General features: G+C 38.2%; 1 protein-coding gene across 5 annotated transcripts in view; it reads right to left on the minus strand.

The window, feature by feature from the left end:
* Dync1i1 (dynein cytoplasmic 1 intermediate chain 1) overlaps positions 1-20,680 on the minus strand; it is a 296,210-nt gene that overhangs the window by 82,422 nt on the left and 193,108 nt on the right. For all 5 annotated transcript variants that reach the window (XM_058572177.1, XM_058572178.1, XM_058572176.1 and 2 more), the window contains one exon: positions 18,344-18,469. In XM_058572177.1, the coding sequence (XP_058428160.1) occupies positions 18,344-18,469 (126 nt within the window). The remainder of the gene's footprint in view (positions 1-18,343; positions 18,470-20,680) is intronic.

The raw sequence follows: 20,680 nt of genomic DNA on the forward strand, positions 1-20,680 counted from the left end.
TTCCTTCTTAGAGGCTCTAGAGGAGAATCCATTAGTGGGCCTTCTGTTCAGCTTCTAGAGGTTACTCTCATTTCTTGGTTCATGGTCACCTTCCATTATCAAAGTCCAGTCTTTTTTACATTATGGCCCTCTGACTGCTTCCATCATCACTTCTCTGAGGGTGACTCTCTTGCTTTTTCATTTACAAGGATCCTTATGATTACATTGGCCCACTCAGCAAACACAGGGTAATTTCAATATTTTTAACTTAATCACATTTGCATAATCTCTTTTGCCCCATGAGTTAACATTCTCAGGTTTATGGTTTAGGACCTAGATATCTTCAGGTGGCCACAGTTTTGAACAAATATTTTATAAGCTTGTAAATATTTTGAGAAAATGTTAAATACTTTGAATTGTGTGTAGGGTTGGTTAGTTAATTCCCATGGTTCATCATTAGCCAAAGTCATGGTCACATGTAGATTGTGTGCTTCTGATTCCTGCTAGACACACAACCTTCATACACACTCAAGCTTATTTTTACCTGACCCTATTTTGTGGCTCAAAAAATGAACTCTAGATCTGTCCTATTTTCTTTTGCCTGATAAAATATAATCTGTTGTGACAGATTTTCCTAACCAGGAATATGAATTGCCTACAGGCACATCAAGAAAGTTAATGATTTAGCCAGACTAGATATTTAAAACTCCTTTCTACATCCCTGTTACTCCATCTCATGCTAAATTCCTTTTTCCAGTTACCGTTTAAAAATTCCAAACAGATCAATTAACAAGAAAGGAAGGATGGTAATTCTCAGGTAGGAACAAGATGCAGAGGGCATACTGAAATCTTACCAGAAAAACAAAACAAAACGACACACACACACAACCCGCCCCCCCCCCCCACCAAATTCTGCCATTATTAAAATCCTGAGAGTCACATACATTTTCCTTCTAAACAAATCCTTCAAATATAAGTCACATTCACTGCACAACTATCTCTGATACCAATCATCACTTCAATCAAAATTCATACGCTATGTTTTAAGAGTGTTCAAATTTGCCCTCATAGCATTAAAAAAAAATACAACAATAAGCTACTCCCCGCCCCCCACTGCCATCTGATCCTTCTTCCACCAATGCAGATAAAGTTTCAGGATGGTTTTGGCAGGGAACCTAAATAAACAGAATTTTTAAGTTTTCCAATTGTTTTGAAGCAGTTGGCACTGTATGCCAATTAGTCTTCATCACTTAGGCAAATTTCTTATCAAAATAACTTTTTTAAAAAATAAGGAATACTGTCTTTATAGAGTTCAGAAAGAGATGACAATCTGTTATAGGCAGCAGTTTTATTAATGTATCATTTATAGTTGGTGTCAAAGAGTAATTAGGAGTAAATTAAAATACACAGAACACTGTATTTCTGTTGACAAAAGATATAATTTTTGAGAATTAGATTGGCACAGGACACCACTTCAGAATTTGCTACCCCAGGTATTCTCTTCTTTAAAACCATGCAATGATACTATATCAATAATAAAGTCCACAGATTTACTCACTGAGGAACCTAAGTACAAATAGAATATTTCTTGGTCTAGAGGAAATAGTTGTATAAAACTCATAAGGTGCAAATTCTCCCGAGTGATTTTTCCTGCAGTTCTAGTAGGTCTTTGAATATTTAGCACCTATTGTGCGCATATGTAAACAACCTACAGTGGGTTTGACAAAGCACATAATTCTAATGGAAAAATGTGAATTGTAATGGGAAAATCTTGCTCAAGGATAAATAAAACTCTATTAGTTATTTTTTCCTTATTTCATTCCACCTTCTTGAACATACGTCTTCAAATGAAAAGATACTGGGAAAATTTATATGCATGGAATTTATCATATTTAATATCAAATGATAGAGAAAATAAACATCAAATGAAGTTGATCCACATAATTCACTAATTCCAAAGTTGGAAATGTCAAAACTTGGTGGCAGTGATATCTTTTAGCATGGCAAGTGCAATGAAATATGGAAAATCCTACTGTGTCCGTATCTGTCAAGTAGAATACAATATTGAAGAAATTGGTAGAATGACAAAAAAAAAATAATAATAAACTACTTTTTCCCAAGGCAATCAGACCAGATCAGGAAGGCAATAAGAATTCTATTTTCCTGCATAATTTGGGTAACTACTTCAGTTTTCCAACTCTCTTCCAAAATGAAGGCAAGGGCTACGGCTAGCCTACAAGTTGTCATACATCTGGAAGACTATTTTAAAAACACATTCAAAATGTTTTGACTACATGATACCAAGCATCTGGCAAAGCAAACTTCTCTTAGGTATTTTTCTTCATAGATATTCAGCCATGTGTAGACAGTCATTGTGCCAGATTTTGAGCTACAGATTTTATTTGCAGGATAGCAAAAACGTATCTGTGAAGGTAAGGCTTTCCTTATGATTTTGATTAGGTAGGTTTAACTTAATGGCATTAACAGAGTTGCCACTCATTCCTGAGTTACTTGAACTACCCTCTAGCTGTGCCTCTCCCTCTGCCCCCACCAAAGCCCTTCAGCGAATTCTATTGGTCAGTCCCTCTCCAGGAACAGTATCTCCCAAATGAACAGCACTCACTCACTTGTCTAAATAGTAACTGACTTCATCGGTTTCATTTCACAGCAAGGACAAGGAAAAGCAAGGCGTCTAGTTTTCACTGCCTAATAGGAACCAGCCTTAGGAATACCTGTGGTTCGCCAACCATCCCCACACCATTTGAAGGATCCCGAGGTAGGAGGTAGGTATTCTTCATGTGAGGTCGCCTGCCTCCTAATGGGAGCTAACTCAGACTTCCAAAGACCTTTTCCATCAACCAACATAACCATCCCTATGTTTGCTCCGCTGTCAACCTTTCAGACTGTCCTAAGCCAGGGGACACTGTAGCTGGCTGTTCTGGGTAAACCGTGCACTGATTATTTCAGTATGTACGTTGCATTCTCCGATCACTCATTCTTGCTATTGATTATGGAGGAGGGACAGATTCCTCAAAGGCAGGAAACAGGATGTATTTATCATTATGGCTTCAGTACCTCACATAGCGCTAGGCACAATAAATATGTATTGAATTGTTCTGGATAAAATGTAGTCTGCCCTAACAGTAAAGACTATCACCTTTTGAACCTGAAATAAAATTAAACAGTCAAGTTTGAGCATAATCAGTTTTCACATTTGGACAGGCATGAAGAGCAGACCGGTGGGACAGATCTGCCAGAACTCCATTTGCTAAGGTACTATCTGTAAACTACAAAGACTATATTTATTATGAACTTTGGGAGATGGTGTGGAATACCAATTTGCATTGCATAGGTTTCCTTGAGACAAAGAATACACACTTGAGGGATAGAGTCGTTCTGTTCCCTTCTTTATGGGATATTCCCTGACTGAACTCTCTGGAATTCCTAGCAGTCAATGGGCTACTTGGGGTCACAAAGCATCGTTATCAATAACAGTTGCTTCACCAAATGAAACCAGCACAGAGTAATAAAACTCACTCTGCAGTGAGTGAAGGATAGTTCATGGATGAAGATGGGGACAGAGCAAAGAATGAGGCCCAGGGACTTGGACGCTGAAGTCCTGCAAACTGCTTTTAGCTTCACAGGCGGTCACTGGAGCCTTATCATTTGCACAATTGCAACCTCCTTTGGGAGCTCCCAGAAAACAGTGTAAAATTTTTAAGAGACCATAGGGCTTAAGTGGTAGAGAAATATGGTCTATACTACTAAAATAACTTCATTTTTAAACCAGCCTAGCACTGCCAGCCTGCACTAGATGCATAAACAGATGGATAGACTGAAGATGAATGAGATGATATGAAGCAATATAATATTTAGCTCACTTAATATCTATTAGAAATCTATTAAAATTGTTTTTTGTTTTAATAGCATAAAAGAGTTCTATTTCACTTCCAAGTTCATTTTAAATCAAGGATTTGAAGTACTCTCATGGTCCTCTGAGCAGAAAATTTACCTAAGAAAAATCGAGAAAGTCTCTCAAAGGGTTAATTGTTCCAAGGTGGAGAATATATTTAAATGAAAAATTCCTCAAGGAAACCAGCCTTGTCTTTAGATTTTACAAATAACAGCCATTGGTGGCTAATCTTCCTAACCTTTAGTCAGTTTTCTGTTGATGAGAAATCAGAATCAGGGATCATTACTTTTACAAAGAATGTTTAGACATCCCAGTGACATGATCACTATATGAAATATAATTCAAATTATTTCAGTTTAAACACTGACTTTGACAGTTAGTAAAATCATTTAATTTTCTACTATGGAAACTGTTTTAATAATTTTAACCACTTTTTTAGATTATACCAATTCTTTGAGATGAAGTACGACAGAGAATCAAAATAATCTGTAAATTGAGCTCTATTGCCAAAAAAAAAAAAAAAAAATGAGCTTCATTCCTCAGTAGGGATGCAGCGGGTAAACTTTCCAGGGCTTTTACTTGTGTTTTCTTCTTCCTCTATCTCTTCTTTCCTCCACAGCTCAAAGACAATCCAGCTCATGGAAGCAGACTCTGGTTAATGATCCCTTCCCTCCTTTGCTTTCTTCCTTCTTTTTCATTCACATTCCCAACCTTGCATCTCTCTTCTCATCCCTCCCCAACCCCCCCTCCCCACCGCCTGGGGGAATGACTACCTCAAAGAATTAATTCAGAACAGGCAGCCGAAAATGGTAACAAGAGTGGGCAAATCAGGATGTGGATTTAGAATCAAGAGGTATTTTAAAGGAGGAGAACTACTCAAATTAAACATATGTTAAGAATACAGCCTTGTTGTTCATGGCACACCTTCTGCCTGCCATCCCACCCCAGTGGGATCAGCCTTTAAGGGCAGAGCCTTCCCTCAAGGAATAATAAACACAGTGGCTTGAGTGTGTATAGATCTGAGCAGTGCAGGGGGCTTCCTGTCCTCTTGGTCCAACTTCACTGTTGGAACACAGGTGGGTAGTGACCTAGCTAGCTAGTGAAACAGGTCATGGCCCTCAGGCTCACAGCCAGAGAGAAGACAGTCACAGCACCAAGGAGTGAGGCTTTGGGCGTTGATCAGTATGTGCCTTGATCTAGGCTTCTGCACCCAGGCCACACTTGGAGCCAACACTTCCTGCTCATCTTTCTCACTCTCACACATGCGAACTAGGCAATACAAATCCATTGATCTTTTGGGGGGAAAAGTGTCTGTACAGAGGCTCAGAATGTTTTTCTTTGAGTCAATCGGCTATCAAACTGAGGTTGGGTCTCCCAGTTCTCCCATTTTTCTGTGTGTGTGTGTGTGTCCTTTGATGGTGGGGCTATGTTCGTACAGTTCCAGTTTTTATACTTGGAAAATTCTCAGAATGCATTGCTTTGAGAATCTCTCCCTAAAAGCCCAGCAAATTTTTTTTGAAAACTTCTGATTCTATTTTGTTGGCAAATTGTATTAATTATGAAAAACTTTGCCCTATTTCTGCGTTTTCATTCCTCCCAAAGTATCTCATTTTGTTACAGGGCCACCTCAAAATTTTGTACTCCAACACTATTGATATGAACTAGTCCCATCTGCAGCTCACTGAGGGTTGTCCTTAGGAGCTATGTAGAATAGCAATATATTATTTACTTGCTTTATTCATAACTTTAGAAAAACAAGGTGAAGAACAGTAATGTAATCTATTTGTGGCTTGAATTTACTCCATTGATAGATAAGATACAATACTCTTGGATCCTATAGGAAAAAATCCACAATATTAAAAAAAAAAATCCATAAGAATTCTCAAAAAAAAAGTTTTAATTTAAATTTTGACTAACAGGTCTGAGAAGCTTACAGAGCCCCTTTCTCATTTATTTTGACATTATTCCCAGAACACAAATAATGCCTAATTATGCAATTATTACAGGATAACAAAGGGTAACAAGTTCCCCTTTATATTCTTGGGGGCTCGCAGACAGAATTTGCTAATTAAATAACTACTGTGGGGAAAGAGTTTCTTGGTCTTGCAAACATTTTACAGTTACCAATTATGTGATACAATATGCAAATGGCAAAACTCTTAACTCTTGATTAAAGTTGTCAGGCTCCTAATGTTCTATCACAAGTTCAAGTTTATCACATAGTCTTGGTGCTATATCTCACTTCTGTAACAATGATCCAAATCAGAGGAATTGATAGTATGGAAATTCTTATTTTTACAAAGGACAGTTTGGAGAGTGTGATTTATTTAAAAAAATCATTTAATTAGTCTGGTCTTCTTCAATAAACTCTATGTGATCTGACAACTGGCTGCCTTTTGCCATGTAGTCAAATATTCACAATCTTTTATGGAACTTGACTCAAATGTTCCTTTGACAAAGGGGAGAATGCATTGTAAGGTTTGAAAGAAGATTTGTGTCTCTGCAGCTTTCAATGTACAGAGGGGTTAATCCAGTGAAATCAGGTTCTGAAAACAGCCAAGTCCTCACAAATTTGACTAAACATATTAAAGGAAATGCTACTAGGCAGGTAGGAGTCATGATCAGAAGCATGGCTTGGGAGGTGAGAAGGGGGCGGAGGTAGGGGTTTCCTTTCTATATGTACCTCCCCCCAAAGTGAAATCTTTTCAACAATTGTCATGGCAAGGGTGACACGATGTCATTAACATGTTAAAAAAATTACATCAGTATGTATGTAGAATGATTGCTCAGTGGTTAAGACTAGCTAATAAAATGATTTTATTGCTAAAACAAAATAAAATTTATAATAGAAGAAGAGAAGGAAAGCTAGGGCAAGATTGTCAATGGGTATAGAGTTATAGTTAGATGGCAAAAGCTCTGGAGTTCTACTGCTTAGTAGGGTGACTATGATTTATAATGTTGTATTGAGTATTTAAAAAATCATACAAGAGAGGACTGAATGTTCTTACCACAAATAGATGATAAATGTACAAGGTAAGAGATAGGCTGATTACCCTGATTTATCATTGCATAATGTATAGGTGTATCAAAACATCCCAGCATACCCTGTAGATATGTATAATTATGTTTTAATTAAAAACAAATTTTAAAAGAAATACTCATCAATTCATACAAATTCTGTGCACAGGATCTCCCAACTCTCCCTCATATTTTTCTCTGCATGCATGTGCATGTCCTTGCTGTCAAAGAAGCACCTTTGCTTTGATGGTGGAGTGTGGAGACAAGTGCATGGATGCATACCCGGTAGGCACAGTCCTGGGTGTGAGGCCATGTGTTGTGTCCCTGCACTTGCTTCATGGCCCACTCCTTGATTGGTTGCTGCAAGGACAGTTAGCAGAAATTGCATTGGTGGCTGCCTGTGATGTGCTTAGCTACTGCCTGAGTATACATGGTAACTGTGGAATAAAATCAGACCTGCTTCCTGCTTGGTCTTCTGAGGTCTTAATTAGTGACTCCGCAGCCACACTCTCTTCTACCCTGTTCCGTGGACCTCCTTGCTGGATGAGAGAGAGCCCTTACAGTGGAGCTCCCTTCAGGCATTAAAAACTATGATTCCAGTTTTTAATGCTTGGAAAATGCTCAAAATGTGTTACTTTCAGGGAGAACTAAATATGGTGTCACTTTGACAGCCAAGTCGTTCAGGGGCCAGACATGATTGTTTGAAAATTTTGGATTCTACTTTTGTAGAATCTTTTGTCCCATATTTTCCTTGTGTTGCTTTTCTGAGTTGGAATCCTTCAGTGGACATTCTTCTAGTGGCAATTCTAAGGTATCAATGGAACAGTTTTCTTTCTGCAGCAGGTAGCACATCATTAAATTAATACTGTTCCCATACAGAAGTTCTTTTCCAGGTATTGTTTGCAGGCTACACAGCTGTAGGATCAGAGGGTGGGATGCAGTAGATATTAGGCACAAAGGAAGAGGAAAGTAAGAATCAGGCTTTTAGTGATAAAGGCTTTGGGACCTTGGGGCAATTGCTATACATCCTTGTGCCAGAGAACACACTATGTGGTGTTGCTATTCACACAGATCCCCCATCAAGATAAACAGTCACAGATAAGGGAAAAGCATTTACTAAAACATAGACCAAGAGCACTCTCTTTTATAAAGTGTACAAGAGGAAAAGATGAATAAACCCAGGGACAATCTTGTGGGTAAGCTGCTTCTCTGCTATTATTAGCAAGGTGAGGGGAATCTGGGCAACACTTTGTGGTCTTTAGGAACACTTTGGCTTCTCTTGGCATCATACTCTGAAATTATTTTTTCCATTTTTTCATGTTGTCTCTGTAACATGACCTCTTCACATAGTATATCTCAGGAAATGACAATTGGGTGTCGTATCCCATACAAATTGATTGGATATGACAGCTGAAAGGAATAAAGATTCTGCAGAGAAGAAAGTTTCCCTCTTACAGTTGCATCCTTTCTTTACCTCTTCTTGGTTAATTTTATTATTACAATTAGATCATTTAAAAATCAACACATCACATACCAACCTCCCCTAAGAGCAATCATAAGATTTGATGATTTTTCTGATATATAGGATAGGGTTTCAAATTTGCATTATTTTATCTACTGAATTAACTATGAATTCTAAACCAAACTAATGTTGCCATGTGTTTTTCAACATCTCTAATCTAAACCATCTGGAGAAGCATGGTTTTGCAAAGGCATCTCTTTCAGGACACTCTGTGGATTTTGTCACTCCTTGAGGTTTTGGCAAACCATCAACATCACTATACTTCTCTTTTATGAAATAGAGCTTTTGACTAGGATTTTAGCTTTGTGTGTGTGTGTGTGTGAGTGTGTGTACATTTGTGTGCATATGGGCACTTGTGGACAATTTTTCCTCCTATTTTCTTCATTATTTAGGGGACAATATATTTGTAATAAACTTATTTTAAAGAAAATTAGAGGCTTTTGTTGTACATAAGGCATACTTTGATTTAATTTCAACTACTCAATATAATACTAGACTAAGTTATCAGAGAAGCAAAGCAGCACTACTAAATAACATACCTTATTATACATGGGTGCTGCGAATACTTCTTAAACAAGTCAAGAGCAGAAAACATCAGCTTTAGGGAATTTAAAAAGTAGAAGTTATAAAATTATTATGTTAACAATGATTTGTAGCATGTAAGATACAATAAGCTCAATATATTCTTGAGGAGATTATAGTTAAAAATAACTAAGTTAAATTGTTCACCTATGAGAAAAACAACACCTTGTTTAATTTTTTTTTTTGGCTAACAATAAACATGTCTTTTAAAAAATGAGTAATTGCCAAGCATAGACTATTTGTTATGACAAAGGTTAGAAAACAGTTCCTCCAAGTAACATTGGCAGTTCCGTTTCCAGAAATTCTCTTTGATAAATAAATGCTCTCAAATAATTTCAAGAATTAAGTTGTGCTGAAATTGTTTGAGATAAACTGAAATAACAATATGACTGGGGAAATATGAGTCTTTGTATTAATTAAAACATAGCATGTTCAAATAGCTCCATTTGGCTCTAGTTCACAGATGGCTAATTTTTTTTTTTTAAAGAAATAGATGGTCTGAAGTTTCAAGGTGATTCTGTTCATGCAATATAAAAAATCAAAGCAATGACAGGCATCCCTCTTGGAGGTGGCAGTGGCCTTAGCATGCTCCTGGTAGGCACTACTATGGCCTGGGTCAACACTACAGCTACCCCCTGCTTCTCCCTAATTGCTTCTCAAGAATGAGGTCTCCCCTACATAGACCTCAGAGGGACAGCACTGCTCTTCTGAGACTTAGCTTTCCTCTCAGAACACTTGCTACTCTTTTATATCTGCTCCTGCCTATATAAAAATGTAGGATAAAGAAAAAGCACAATCTGGTATTCCACAGAATGCAAGCCCCGCTAAGGGGAGCAGAGCCCAGGCCATAAGCGTGTCTGGGAGGGACAGCTCTTCACGAGATGCCAAACTGGTCTTAGATGAAAGTGGAATATACTTGTTGGCCCTGTTTCCTCATTCTGACTCCAGAGTCCACAGAGTGCATGAAGCGTAGCAAATGGCCTGTTAGTCCACACAGAACTCAATACAGTCATGGAGCTACACAGGGACTAGAGGGTTCCTTTATAAAGCCTGTGCCTGGGGCCATCAGTGTGAGCAGTTAAGCCAAAAAAGTCAATGCACGGGTGCCTAGCATGTGGCAGAAGCACAGCAGCAGGGATGGTAGTCAAGCCATTTACACCAGTATACCCTATCAGTTATTCAAACACTGAGCTCCTTTTGTACTGGCTGGAAAGAGACCTTTCCCCAGGTTCCTCAGCACCCCCTTCTGCATAGCTACCTGATCTCTCCCTCCAGACTTTTCAGTCACAATCTCCCCCATTCAGCACTAAAGATGCAATGCCTGGCACAAATGGACCCACATTCCTGCTGTTTGTTCAGAACACATAGATAAATACATATTCTGGAGTTCATTCTTGCATATCAGGTAATAATCAAATCTGACATTCATTGGGTATTTACTATGTGCCTGACACTAAGAGCTTTATATATATTGTTTTAGACTTCTAATGCCCTTTGGGTTGCTGATTGCCACAGCTCCTAAGTGGTATAACTGAGTTATAAATCCAGGCAGTGTAGTCCCATAGCCTGTTCTTAACCATTATGCACTTAACTGCTTCCCTGCTTTCCTTACTGGCATGGTAAATATTTGATCATAATTTAAGCAGAAAATAAATGGTTAAGTGATTGGGATGAGAGAACTTTGGAATGGTTTGAGTCCTTCTCTTCACTTGGCATTTATATATAAAGAGCATACATGAGGATCTGACTAATGTGAACATGGTCAAGGGAATTTGTCAGGTGATGAAAAACATTAAACCTGGTGGAGATTAGGGAAAACTGAAATGTTCTTATGGTGAGGGAATAGCCACTTCTCAACTCCAGCCAATCATTGCTGGGTAGGCTTGGCCATGATAGTACCCTGTACATATATGTTGAATGAATGAATAAATGAGTGGGTAAGGAAATGACATTCTTGATATTTAGAATGGTTTTGACATTCTAAGTCAAGGTTTTGGCTTCTTCCCACGTGATTATTATACAATGACAGTGCAACAACTAAACACAAAAGAAATACTTCCATATTTTAGGTAGGTTCACCTATTACTATAGAATGAGTTGTGTCCCTTTCCTTCCAAATTCCTATGCTAAAGCCCTAACAACTTATGTGATAGTATCTAGAAACAGGGCTTGGGGAGGTAATGAAGGTGGCAGGGACCAGATAGGTCAGGATCATTGTCCTTATAAGAAAAGACATCAGAGAATTCCTGTGCACATGCTCTCTCTTCATGTGTGAGGGCACAGCTAGAAGGCATCATCTACAAGCCAGAAAGGAAGTCCCTACAGGAAACTGAGTCAGCTTTGACCTTGGACATCCCAGCCTCCACAGATGTGGGAATAATTGCTGCTTATAAGCCATTCTATCTATGGTATTTTGTTATGGCAGCCCAAGCTAATTACATACCTATATTATCTCTTTAATCTTCACAGTGATTCTAAGAGGTAGATAGGGCCTCCTTCCCCCAAATGTTCAGTCCAGACCTCTTAGAACACCCACTTTCCTGAGATCAAGGTTTCTTTGACCTCAGTGGATGACTGGGGGATGGGGAGAACAACTTGACAGACCAGAAGAGCTTGCTCATATTGCCCTCTGGCTCTCACTGCACAGCATCAGTGACTCCTAGGGCCGTGCCTTGGAGCACTACTGGATAAGGCCCTGTTCCGATGGGTTAGGACAGGGCAAAAAGATTTAGGAAGCTGAACACAGTCTGCAATTCTGGGTTCTATATCTACAATATATGGCACCTTAATGGAGTATCCTACTAAAGAGTATTATATAGTGTTTATAATAGTAGGAAACTTCAGCTTGATCATTTGTAGTACATCATAGCAAACCAAAACAACTTAAAATAGTTTGCTCAAAGGTATTGTCTCATGACATCCCTCCCATCAGATAACTCCCTGGTTCAGAACGACATCAGAGAGGTGTACAAGCACCTTCATTGTTGATCTCAGATGAGAAATCACCTTGGATACAATCTCTTTGCTATAATCCAGCTGAAAATTCGAATTTCCCTGGATGTATCTCAGTGACTCATTCTGCTTCTTCTTGAGTTACTCATTGGAGAAGATCCCAGAAGAGGGTAGATAAAGAATGAAAACTGGCAAGGCAGTTTTTCTGCTTCCAGTTTCCTGGGCCAAAACAGAAAATGAAGTTCCTGCTGCTTGATTTAATAAGAATCAGCGTCTAGCTCAAGCCTCGATCATTGGACCAGTCATACTCAATTGGCATAAAAGAAGTGTTTCCAAATGTCTGCCTTTCATTTTAGCACATTGGTTTGAACTCCCATGGGCCCTTTCCTAAAGACACAAAACAGCAATGCTGTGCTGCTAGCTGCTCCTCTGGTCTGATCCGTACTAATTTACATCTTTTACGTAAGAGCTTAATTTTATCGTTATGTCCTATGGAATCTTTAATTTTCCATGATTTTGTACCTTGAAGTATGTGTCATAATCTTATAATACTGGTTGAGGTTTCCTCTTGTTTTCCGATTTTAAGGTACATTGAAAACTGTCTGGGTCTCACTTTGGTTTGCATGTTCTTGACCATGGAGTTTATTTACCAATTACGAAGTATCTATTATATGCTTTCATTGTGAATTCCAGGAACTCAATGTATACCAAGCCTTAATTGTCAAAGAACAATTTTTTCTTCCTGTCTTTTTGACTTCCAGCAACCACTTCTGAGTACAGCCAAGAGAAAAATCTTAAGAAATGTCTTTTCATCAGCCAGGCTATAAGAAAGTTACCCCTCCTTTTGTGTTAAAAAATAAGATTTAAAAATCCTAAAGTCAGATTCTAACACTTCTCTGGTCATAATCTACTTTATAAAATTAAATCAATATACATTTTTGTGTCCCCACAAAGATTAAAGATTTGTATTATGAACCACAGTCTGGGTTCAACAAAAATTGATGGTAATAGAAATCCAATGTATTAAAACAAACCTTGCAATTCTACCAGAGACAGGGTTCCCGGGAAGACTTCTTTTTAGGGGATCAGGAGGTTTAACACCAGAGCCTTCACAACTCACCATGGGTCACCCAGTAGGATGGTCAGTCAGGAAACAGCTAAAAGTCCTGACTTTCTGTCCCTGTCCTAACCACCAGCCCACATATCCTCCTGCATTTACCATCACTCCTGGCAGGCAGGCAGAACTCTCTTTGAGGTTAGTGGGAATCTCATGCAGAACCAGACGCTGGGCAGTTGAGGCCAGGAGTTGCAATCTCATCTGCAATCTTTATAGAGTCTTAATGAGAAGTGAAGCCACACGTAGGAAAAAGTACAACTGAGGGTTTGAAACCCTGGCACCAATGAGGTTAGTTGATATAGCCCCGTTTCACATTTCTGTTTTCTCCCTGGAACAGTGAGTGTGTTCAGGTTATGGTCAGTTTCAGGTCACTGTCAGATCACCCTTGAAAAGAGGAGGCCAAGGACAAAGAAACCCAATCAGGAAAAAAGTAAAAATAAAAACCTCTGACCATGTTAAACCTCTAAATATAGCTTTTCTACTTACTTCAGTGCAGCTAATTCTAAGATATATATTTCTGATTCTATTCATTCCATTTAAAAGAGAAAGACCACACCAGGGTAAGCAATGCAGGCTGGTCAGACACATAATCTAATGACAGTGTGTGAAGCCACTACAGAAGGCAGCAGGAGCACTGCCAGTCTGTGATGGGGCTGTGTGGCTGATTTCTATGCAGAGTCCACAGATATTTTCCAAGTATAGACAGCTTTTATTGAAATGAAAATAGAAAAAAAAAATGCAAGACTAGAACCCACACCAAAAATTCAGCTTAGTAAAGACATGAAACTGCCCACGAAAGGAGAAGGTATTTGGCTTCATTACTCATAACAGAGACAAGAATCTTCAGACTGAAATCTTATTATGATTATGTTAAAAGCCTATCAGTCTTTACAAAAGACTGTGTTGATGTGTTTCTTATGCATTTTCTTTCTAGTGCCTGAAACAATGCTCTTCTGAGCCACTGGATTTGTGAGCAATTATACACTTGGAGAAAAGATGAAGAAATCAGTGGAGATCATTGAGAAAGGGGCAGCTAATGCAGTTATTCTGAAATTATAAAAACATACTTATAATAAAGTTTCCCTTATCCTCAGACTACTAAACAGACTGTCAAATTTTGAAATTATTAACATAACCCAGGAGAAAATGCATTCAACTGACCTGATCTCAGTGAGTTAGTGTCCAGAAAATACCAGTTATAATACATGAAGATTTACCAAAAATCAGAAAGGATATAAGAGAAAAGCTACAGGTCAGGGGCAAGAATTTTTGTCTTTCTCAGATATATATATTTTAATTCCACGGGCCCTCTGATTTTTCCTTAAGGGTCAGAAAATGGTAAAGATGGCTCCGTGTAGGACCACATTCAACCAATGTCTTATAAATGGCAGGGAGCCCAAAATAAAGCTTGAACAAGTCACACAGTCTTTGCTATCAATGCCCATGTTTGCCCATCTACACTTCAAAGTAAATAAGTTAGACACACCAGCATCTCTGTCAGAAGAACTTAGGCATCATTCTTAAAGTTGCCCAAGTCATTGCAATTATTAGCTAAGGTGGAGAACCCAGTTTGTTCCAATTCTTCTCTATTCAGTGCCCCCACTCCCACACCATGCCATGAACCTGCATGGTGTCACCTTGCTGCATCCCTTACTAATATAGAATAAGGCAGGACACAAACTCTGGAATAAAATTCAGCTGATTTTGAAGTGGTTCATAGGTACACCTGGAGACACTGAACATTTATGATAATGAATGTCAAGAGTAGATTCTTAATACATTTTAGTATCATTTTCATTGCTTAGGAAATCTCACATTCCCTGGTACCTAATAATTGCACTTCTAAAGTTAATCACTCCACAGTTATCTGGAATTGGAAGGATCTTGGGAGTTGTGAAAGATACTGGTTTCCTGGATCTGGGGAAAAAATAAAGGTGTTAATTTCATGTGTCAACTTGGCTAGGCTATGGTACTCAACTTATTGATTAAACAGCAGACTAGATGTTGGTGTGAAGGTATTTTTCAGATGTGACTAACATTTATATCTGTACACTTTGAGCAGATTACCCTCTGTAAAGGGAGCTGAAGTCCTTGAGAGCAAAGACCAAGGATGTCCAAAGAAAAAAACAATTCTGCCTGTAACATAGAAACCCTGTTTTGCTAGCCTGCTCTCCAGATATAGATTCATGACTACAGTATCAGCCCTTAGTGGAATCTTCAGCCTGCTGGTCTATCCTACAGTTTAGACTTGTCAACTCTCAAAGTCTCATCAGCCAATTTTCTCTTGCTTGCTCTCTTTCATGTACCTATGAAGGATATATTTAGAAAAGCTAATGTCTATCTGATCTATATCTCCTGTTGGTTGATGACTAATATACCAGGGGACCTCAGAAGGGCTTCATATATCTGTCCTTGGAGGGATTGGTTTCAGAAATTCTTCATCACATATCAAAATGTGCAGATGCTCAAGTCCCTTTTAAAAATTGTATGGTATCTGCATATAACACGAACATCTTCCTGTGTCATCCTGAATACTTAACATCATCTCTACATTATGTGTAATACCTAAAGTAACATTAATGCTGTGTAAATTATTGAAATACTTTTTTGTTTAGGGAATAATGACAAGAAAAATGTCTTTACGCGTTCAGTACAGATGCAATTAAATATATATGTGTGTGTGTATATATATATATATATATATATATATATATATATATATATATATTTGAGCCACATTTGGTTGATCCATGGATACAGAACCCTTGGATATAGAGGACTGACTTTATTTACTTTCAATCTGCCCCCTTCTTCTCTTTCCTTCTTTCCTGAGTGGGATCAGAGTTCATTCCAGTTTACCCTCTGAGAGTTTGTCCTGCATTCTTCCCCTACAGTTTCTTAGATCACTTTATGACAATTAATTTAATGGTAGAAACTAGTTTGGTACTAGTATTTAGTAACTGGGATTTTTGTAATTTTCATGAATATGTCCTTCATGAATATCAATGTCATTTTATATGAACTACTGATGGTTTATATCTGAGTAGCACAACCATGATTTTAAATATCTATAAATGTGCATGGCTAAATTGAAAAAAAAAACCCAGCTTTAAAAAAAATTTTTTTTTTAGTTATCGATGGACCTTTATTATTTATTTATTTATATGAGGTGCTGAGAATCAAACCCAGTGCCTCACATTTGCTAGACAAGCGCTCTGCCACTGAGCCACAACCCCAGACCAATTGAACAGCTTTTGATACCTGAAGTCTGTCATCACGAACTTCTGCACATGTCACTTGGACCCTAAAGTTTAAAAACTTTAAAGTTTATCAGCATTCTTACTTTTCTGTTTTCCCAGTGGGAATATTAGGTGGAGTTTAGAGCCCCCATCTGCCACTAGTCACCAGATGAATTAAAGATAGGAATTTGAGAGATACAGAGATGTCACCCAGCATCTTTGGGTAACTTTGGTGTGTTTATCTTGTGAATATTCAAGGTACTCTCACCGCTTTTTTTTTTTTACTTAAAAAAAAAAAAAAAAAAACAGAAGCGCATTTTGTTCTAAAATACATTCATTGGGCCATTTAACATTTAATGCAGTTGATGAAATCTTTAGTGAATAAACCCAAAGGTACTAGGAGAAGGAAAAGATGATCACTTCCTTTGATAGTAGCAACTACTGTCATATGATAAAACAAGTAATTTAAAAATTCTAGTTGATTCTGAAGACCTTTAGAATTTGCTTCTTTACTCAGTATTTTCATCCTCCAATTTATTGACTTGTTTATTTATGTAATGGTGTAAATATTAAATATATTATATTTTATTTTGAGTCTTCTGACAATTATTTAATACAGTTAAATTTTTAAAAACTATAATAAATATTATACATATTGACTAAAACAGTATGGAGTGCTTCTTGGATTTTTTTTTTAATTAACAATATGCTTTCTGTTATTTTGAGTAGTTTAAAAGGCAGTTTTTTAAAAATGTGCTTCTCTTTATCTCAGAATCTTTATAGCATTTTTCTGGCAATTCAGCAAAACTCTTAAAACTGAGCAAAATTAGGATTTTTGTGCTTCTATGTTTACAGAAGGAGCTGACAAACTTGATAACCTTAAAAAAAAAAAGGAAAAAAAGTGTTCTTATTTCAAAGGCTCAGAAAATAAAGGTTATTTACTATGCAGACCTAGACTTCTTGTTAAGTTGTTTTTGAGATAGTAAATTAGAAAAACATGGCCAGTGTTAGAGGTTACTCAATCACATTGAAGCTGGGACTTTTTATTCCAGCAGCTCCTGTTCCCCAAATTATATCTGATAATGTTCTAAAGTCTAAACATATTTTAGTTCAAAAAGTTACTCAGCTCTTAGATATAAAATGGCACAAAGCTTCCCTAAATCTACAGGTTTACCAACCCTTTTCGAATGTGGATGTATTCAGAGCCATCTGTCACTTAGTAATTCTGAATTGTAATATTTGAGGAACTGGAACTTTGAACTGGCATGTTTGCTTTCCTTTTCCCTGTGCATAATAACAGGATAGGAGCATTAATAAAGAGATTGGTGCATTGGTCAATGAGAAGGCATGTTATTTTGGCAGAGTCATGGCAACAGAGCAAAGCTGAATGTGTGCAAGTGTAGCATAATTTCAGCTCATAGTATGTCAAATAGAAGACACATCTCAGTAGACACAAGGAGTAAAATATCCAAAGCTCTTTGATATTATCTGCACTTGCAAACTAGAAATAGCATCTTCATTTCTCAACAATTTGAGAAATACTGGTGGTAAATCTTCCCCCAACCCAGCTTCACAAGTATTATTATCTACAAAACAATATGGCGCCTGTAGACCTAAAATTGGCAAAATCCACTGAACTGCATTTCAGAGAAAGGAGGGAACTTGAAATGGTAGTGCTCTGAGGATGTCCACGTGGGTGGGCAAGCATATGTTGCTATGAAGCAAAGGAAGTGGTACACCACAATTTCTTCATAAGTGCGAGGTCTTTATAAACTCATCCTCATGGGGGCTGTTTTAAATAGAAAGAAAATGACACAGTCCCCAACCAGGCTTCCTAACTGTTTGGGGAGGGTTGCCACTTTCCCAAAACATTAGGTTACTGTGGGGGAATTTTCCAAAATTGTCAACAATTCCATTTTTAAACTCAGTGCTTCCTCCCAACATAAGACAGATGCAATGCAGCATGAACTATATTTGTTCTAGTTGGAGATGTAGGTTATTTTTACTATGATGACTCCTACCTGACAGTGGAAGACATATTCTGGTGTGGTTTTCTTAAACTTCATGTTCCAAACCAAGGCCACTCCATCTGGTTCATGGGGAGCATCTTCATTATTGTTGTAAGAAGCGACCATCAGCTCAGGGTACTAAATGAAAGAGGTCACAAGGAACCATTAGGCTAAGATGACAACACAAGGGACACTTTCTCATTTCAACATATGCATGTTATGTTACATACTTCAAATGGTGCTTTATTTTTAAATTGTGGCATATGTAATAACAGCCTACTGCCTCAATCTACAGCAATCTGGTTTCTGTACCCACTACTTGCGTGTACTTGTATGGTTACCAATAACTACCAATGGCAAACACTGCTTGGTCTCTCTTATGCCTGACCCTTGGAGCTACTCCTTCTTTCTCCTATGTTGGCTTCTACTGCATCTCTTTCTTCTAATTTTCTTCCCTGACTACTATTTAAAAATCCCTATAAGTTCTCCTTTTGCTACATATATTCTAAAGGAGCTGCTCTTTGCCTCTGTCTATACATTCTTCCCAGGTTATCTCATCTACTCCAATATCTTTAAAAACAGTATGCTGAGAGTTTTCAAATCTATGTCTAGGGCTGATATCTCTCTGAGCTCTGATCCTCATATTTGATTGCCTACTAGAGTTGGCTTAGGGCTATCCATAAAGACGTCAGATGCCACACATGGCAAAACAAGCTCATTGACTTCCACACAAAACCAACTGCTCTTGCAACGCTGATCTGGCCAGCCGGGCCAGATGTGCCAGATGTGCTATTTTCATTTTCATTCCTTTCTCTCTCTTGAAGTGTGTTCCCTCCATACCTTTCTAATCCATGTTTTCTTCACATTCTTAAGGTCAGAGCCTCCTACATTAATTTCTGGTATGGGGAAGGCATTAGCTTCCTGAATGGTTCTCTGTATCCAGGCTTGCCAGGTCCTACCCTCATCTACAAACTCCACCCTTTGCAGGATGCCTTTACAAAATATATACTTGGCTAAGTCACCCTCAGCTTGGAATACTCTTAAGGGTTCATCACCATTTTCAAGGCAAAAATCCAAGTCATGTGGGATCCTTCACGATCTGGCACTTCTTAGCTTCCCTGCTCTATCTCTTACAACCTTCCCGTACCACCCCACTGTATGACCCAGCCTCACCGGGCTGGTTTTGAAACACACAGGTTTAGCTTCTATATCTACAGGTCTGATCTCACTCTCATGGGAAGTCCTCGTCTGTGCTGGTTACATCAAAAATTCATCCTTTAAGACTCAATATAGGTGTCAAATCCTCCAGACAATCCTAACTAACCATCTGCCCTCTTCTTTCCCACTTGCCCCCACTCCCATTTTGATTCTAAAGCACTTCTCCTGCTGCATAATGATCTTCTCCCCACCATGTCTTTCACTAGATTGTAAGTTCTTTGAGCGCAGGGACTGGTTCTTATTGACATCTGAATCCACAGTCTAATAATTCCTAGCATATTCTAAACCTGCACCAAAATCGGTTGAGTGATTTTTAAGTTTTTATTTTAGTAACTGTGCTCAGCAGAAATATTTGACCTGTTGTTGTCAAACAATACCAATAATTAAAGGCTTATATGTGAGAAACACAACCAGTACAATAACAGGGAGAACTCTGCAGGGATGCTGGGTGTTGGAAACACCTACTCACCCTGCATGAACTCTGACTCTAAATGAATTTAGGATGAATCTCATCGTTATGACACATTTCAGGCAAATGCCATTCCTACCTGAGGCTCTCATGAGGCAGCCCCTTAAACATAGCATCAGGAGAATTTCAGATCATGTCACCTTTTTCTCTTAGATGATTTAATTTTTCCTTCCTTTTTACTCTGCTGTGTATATAAACAGAAGATTTCCCTTACACATTCAAACACTGGCTTTTTTCCCTTTCAAAGATAACAAATCTAAGTCTTCCATGTGGCTTTATTTCTTCTTTCAGTGGTCTTGACTTAAGAAAGCTGCAGAGAGTTACAACTTGCTGGGTACAGAGGAGGTGGTGGCACACAGCAAGATCCATGGATGTGGCCACCAAGGGAAGTAATCACTCTTTATGAGAAAATGCTCCTTAGCAGAGGAATCAAAGCTGATTAAGCAAGGCCTTTGATTCAAAGCCCATTCTACGAAACTAACCTACAGATAAACACAGAAGTCTCCAGACTGTCCATCTGAAGTTTAACTATGTCACATGTAAAAAGGCAACTCTATAAACACCGACACCACTACCACGGGGGCCGGGGAGCAGCCAGATGTGTCTGAAGTAATATCCTACAGCTTTCCATCTGGGTCTCATCGCTGGCACCCACTTGCAGC

The sequence above is a fragment of the Marmota monax genome, unplaced genomic scaffold, assembly GCF_021218885.2.
Source record: "Marmota monax isolate L192 unplaced genomic scaffold, Marmota_monax_Labrador192_F-V1.1 WCK01_AAM20220418_F8-fsc00144, whole genome shotgun sequence".
In the NCBI taxonomy this organism is placed as follows: Eukaryota; Metazoa; Chordata; class Mammalia; order Rodentia; family Sciuridae; genus Marmota; species Marmota monax.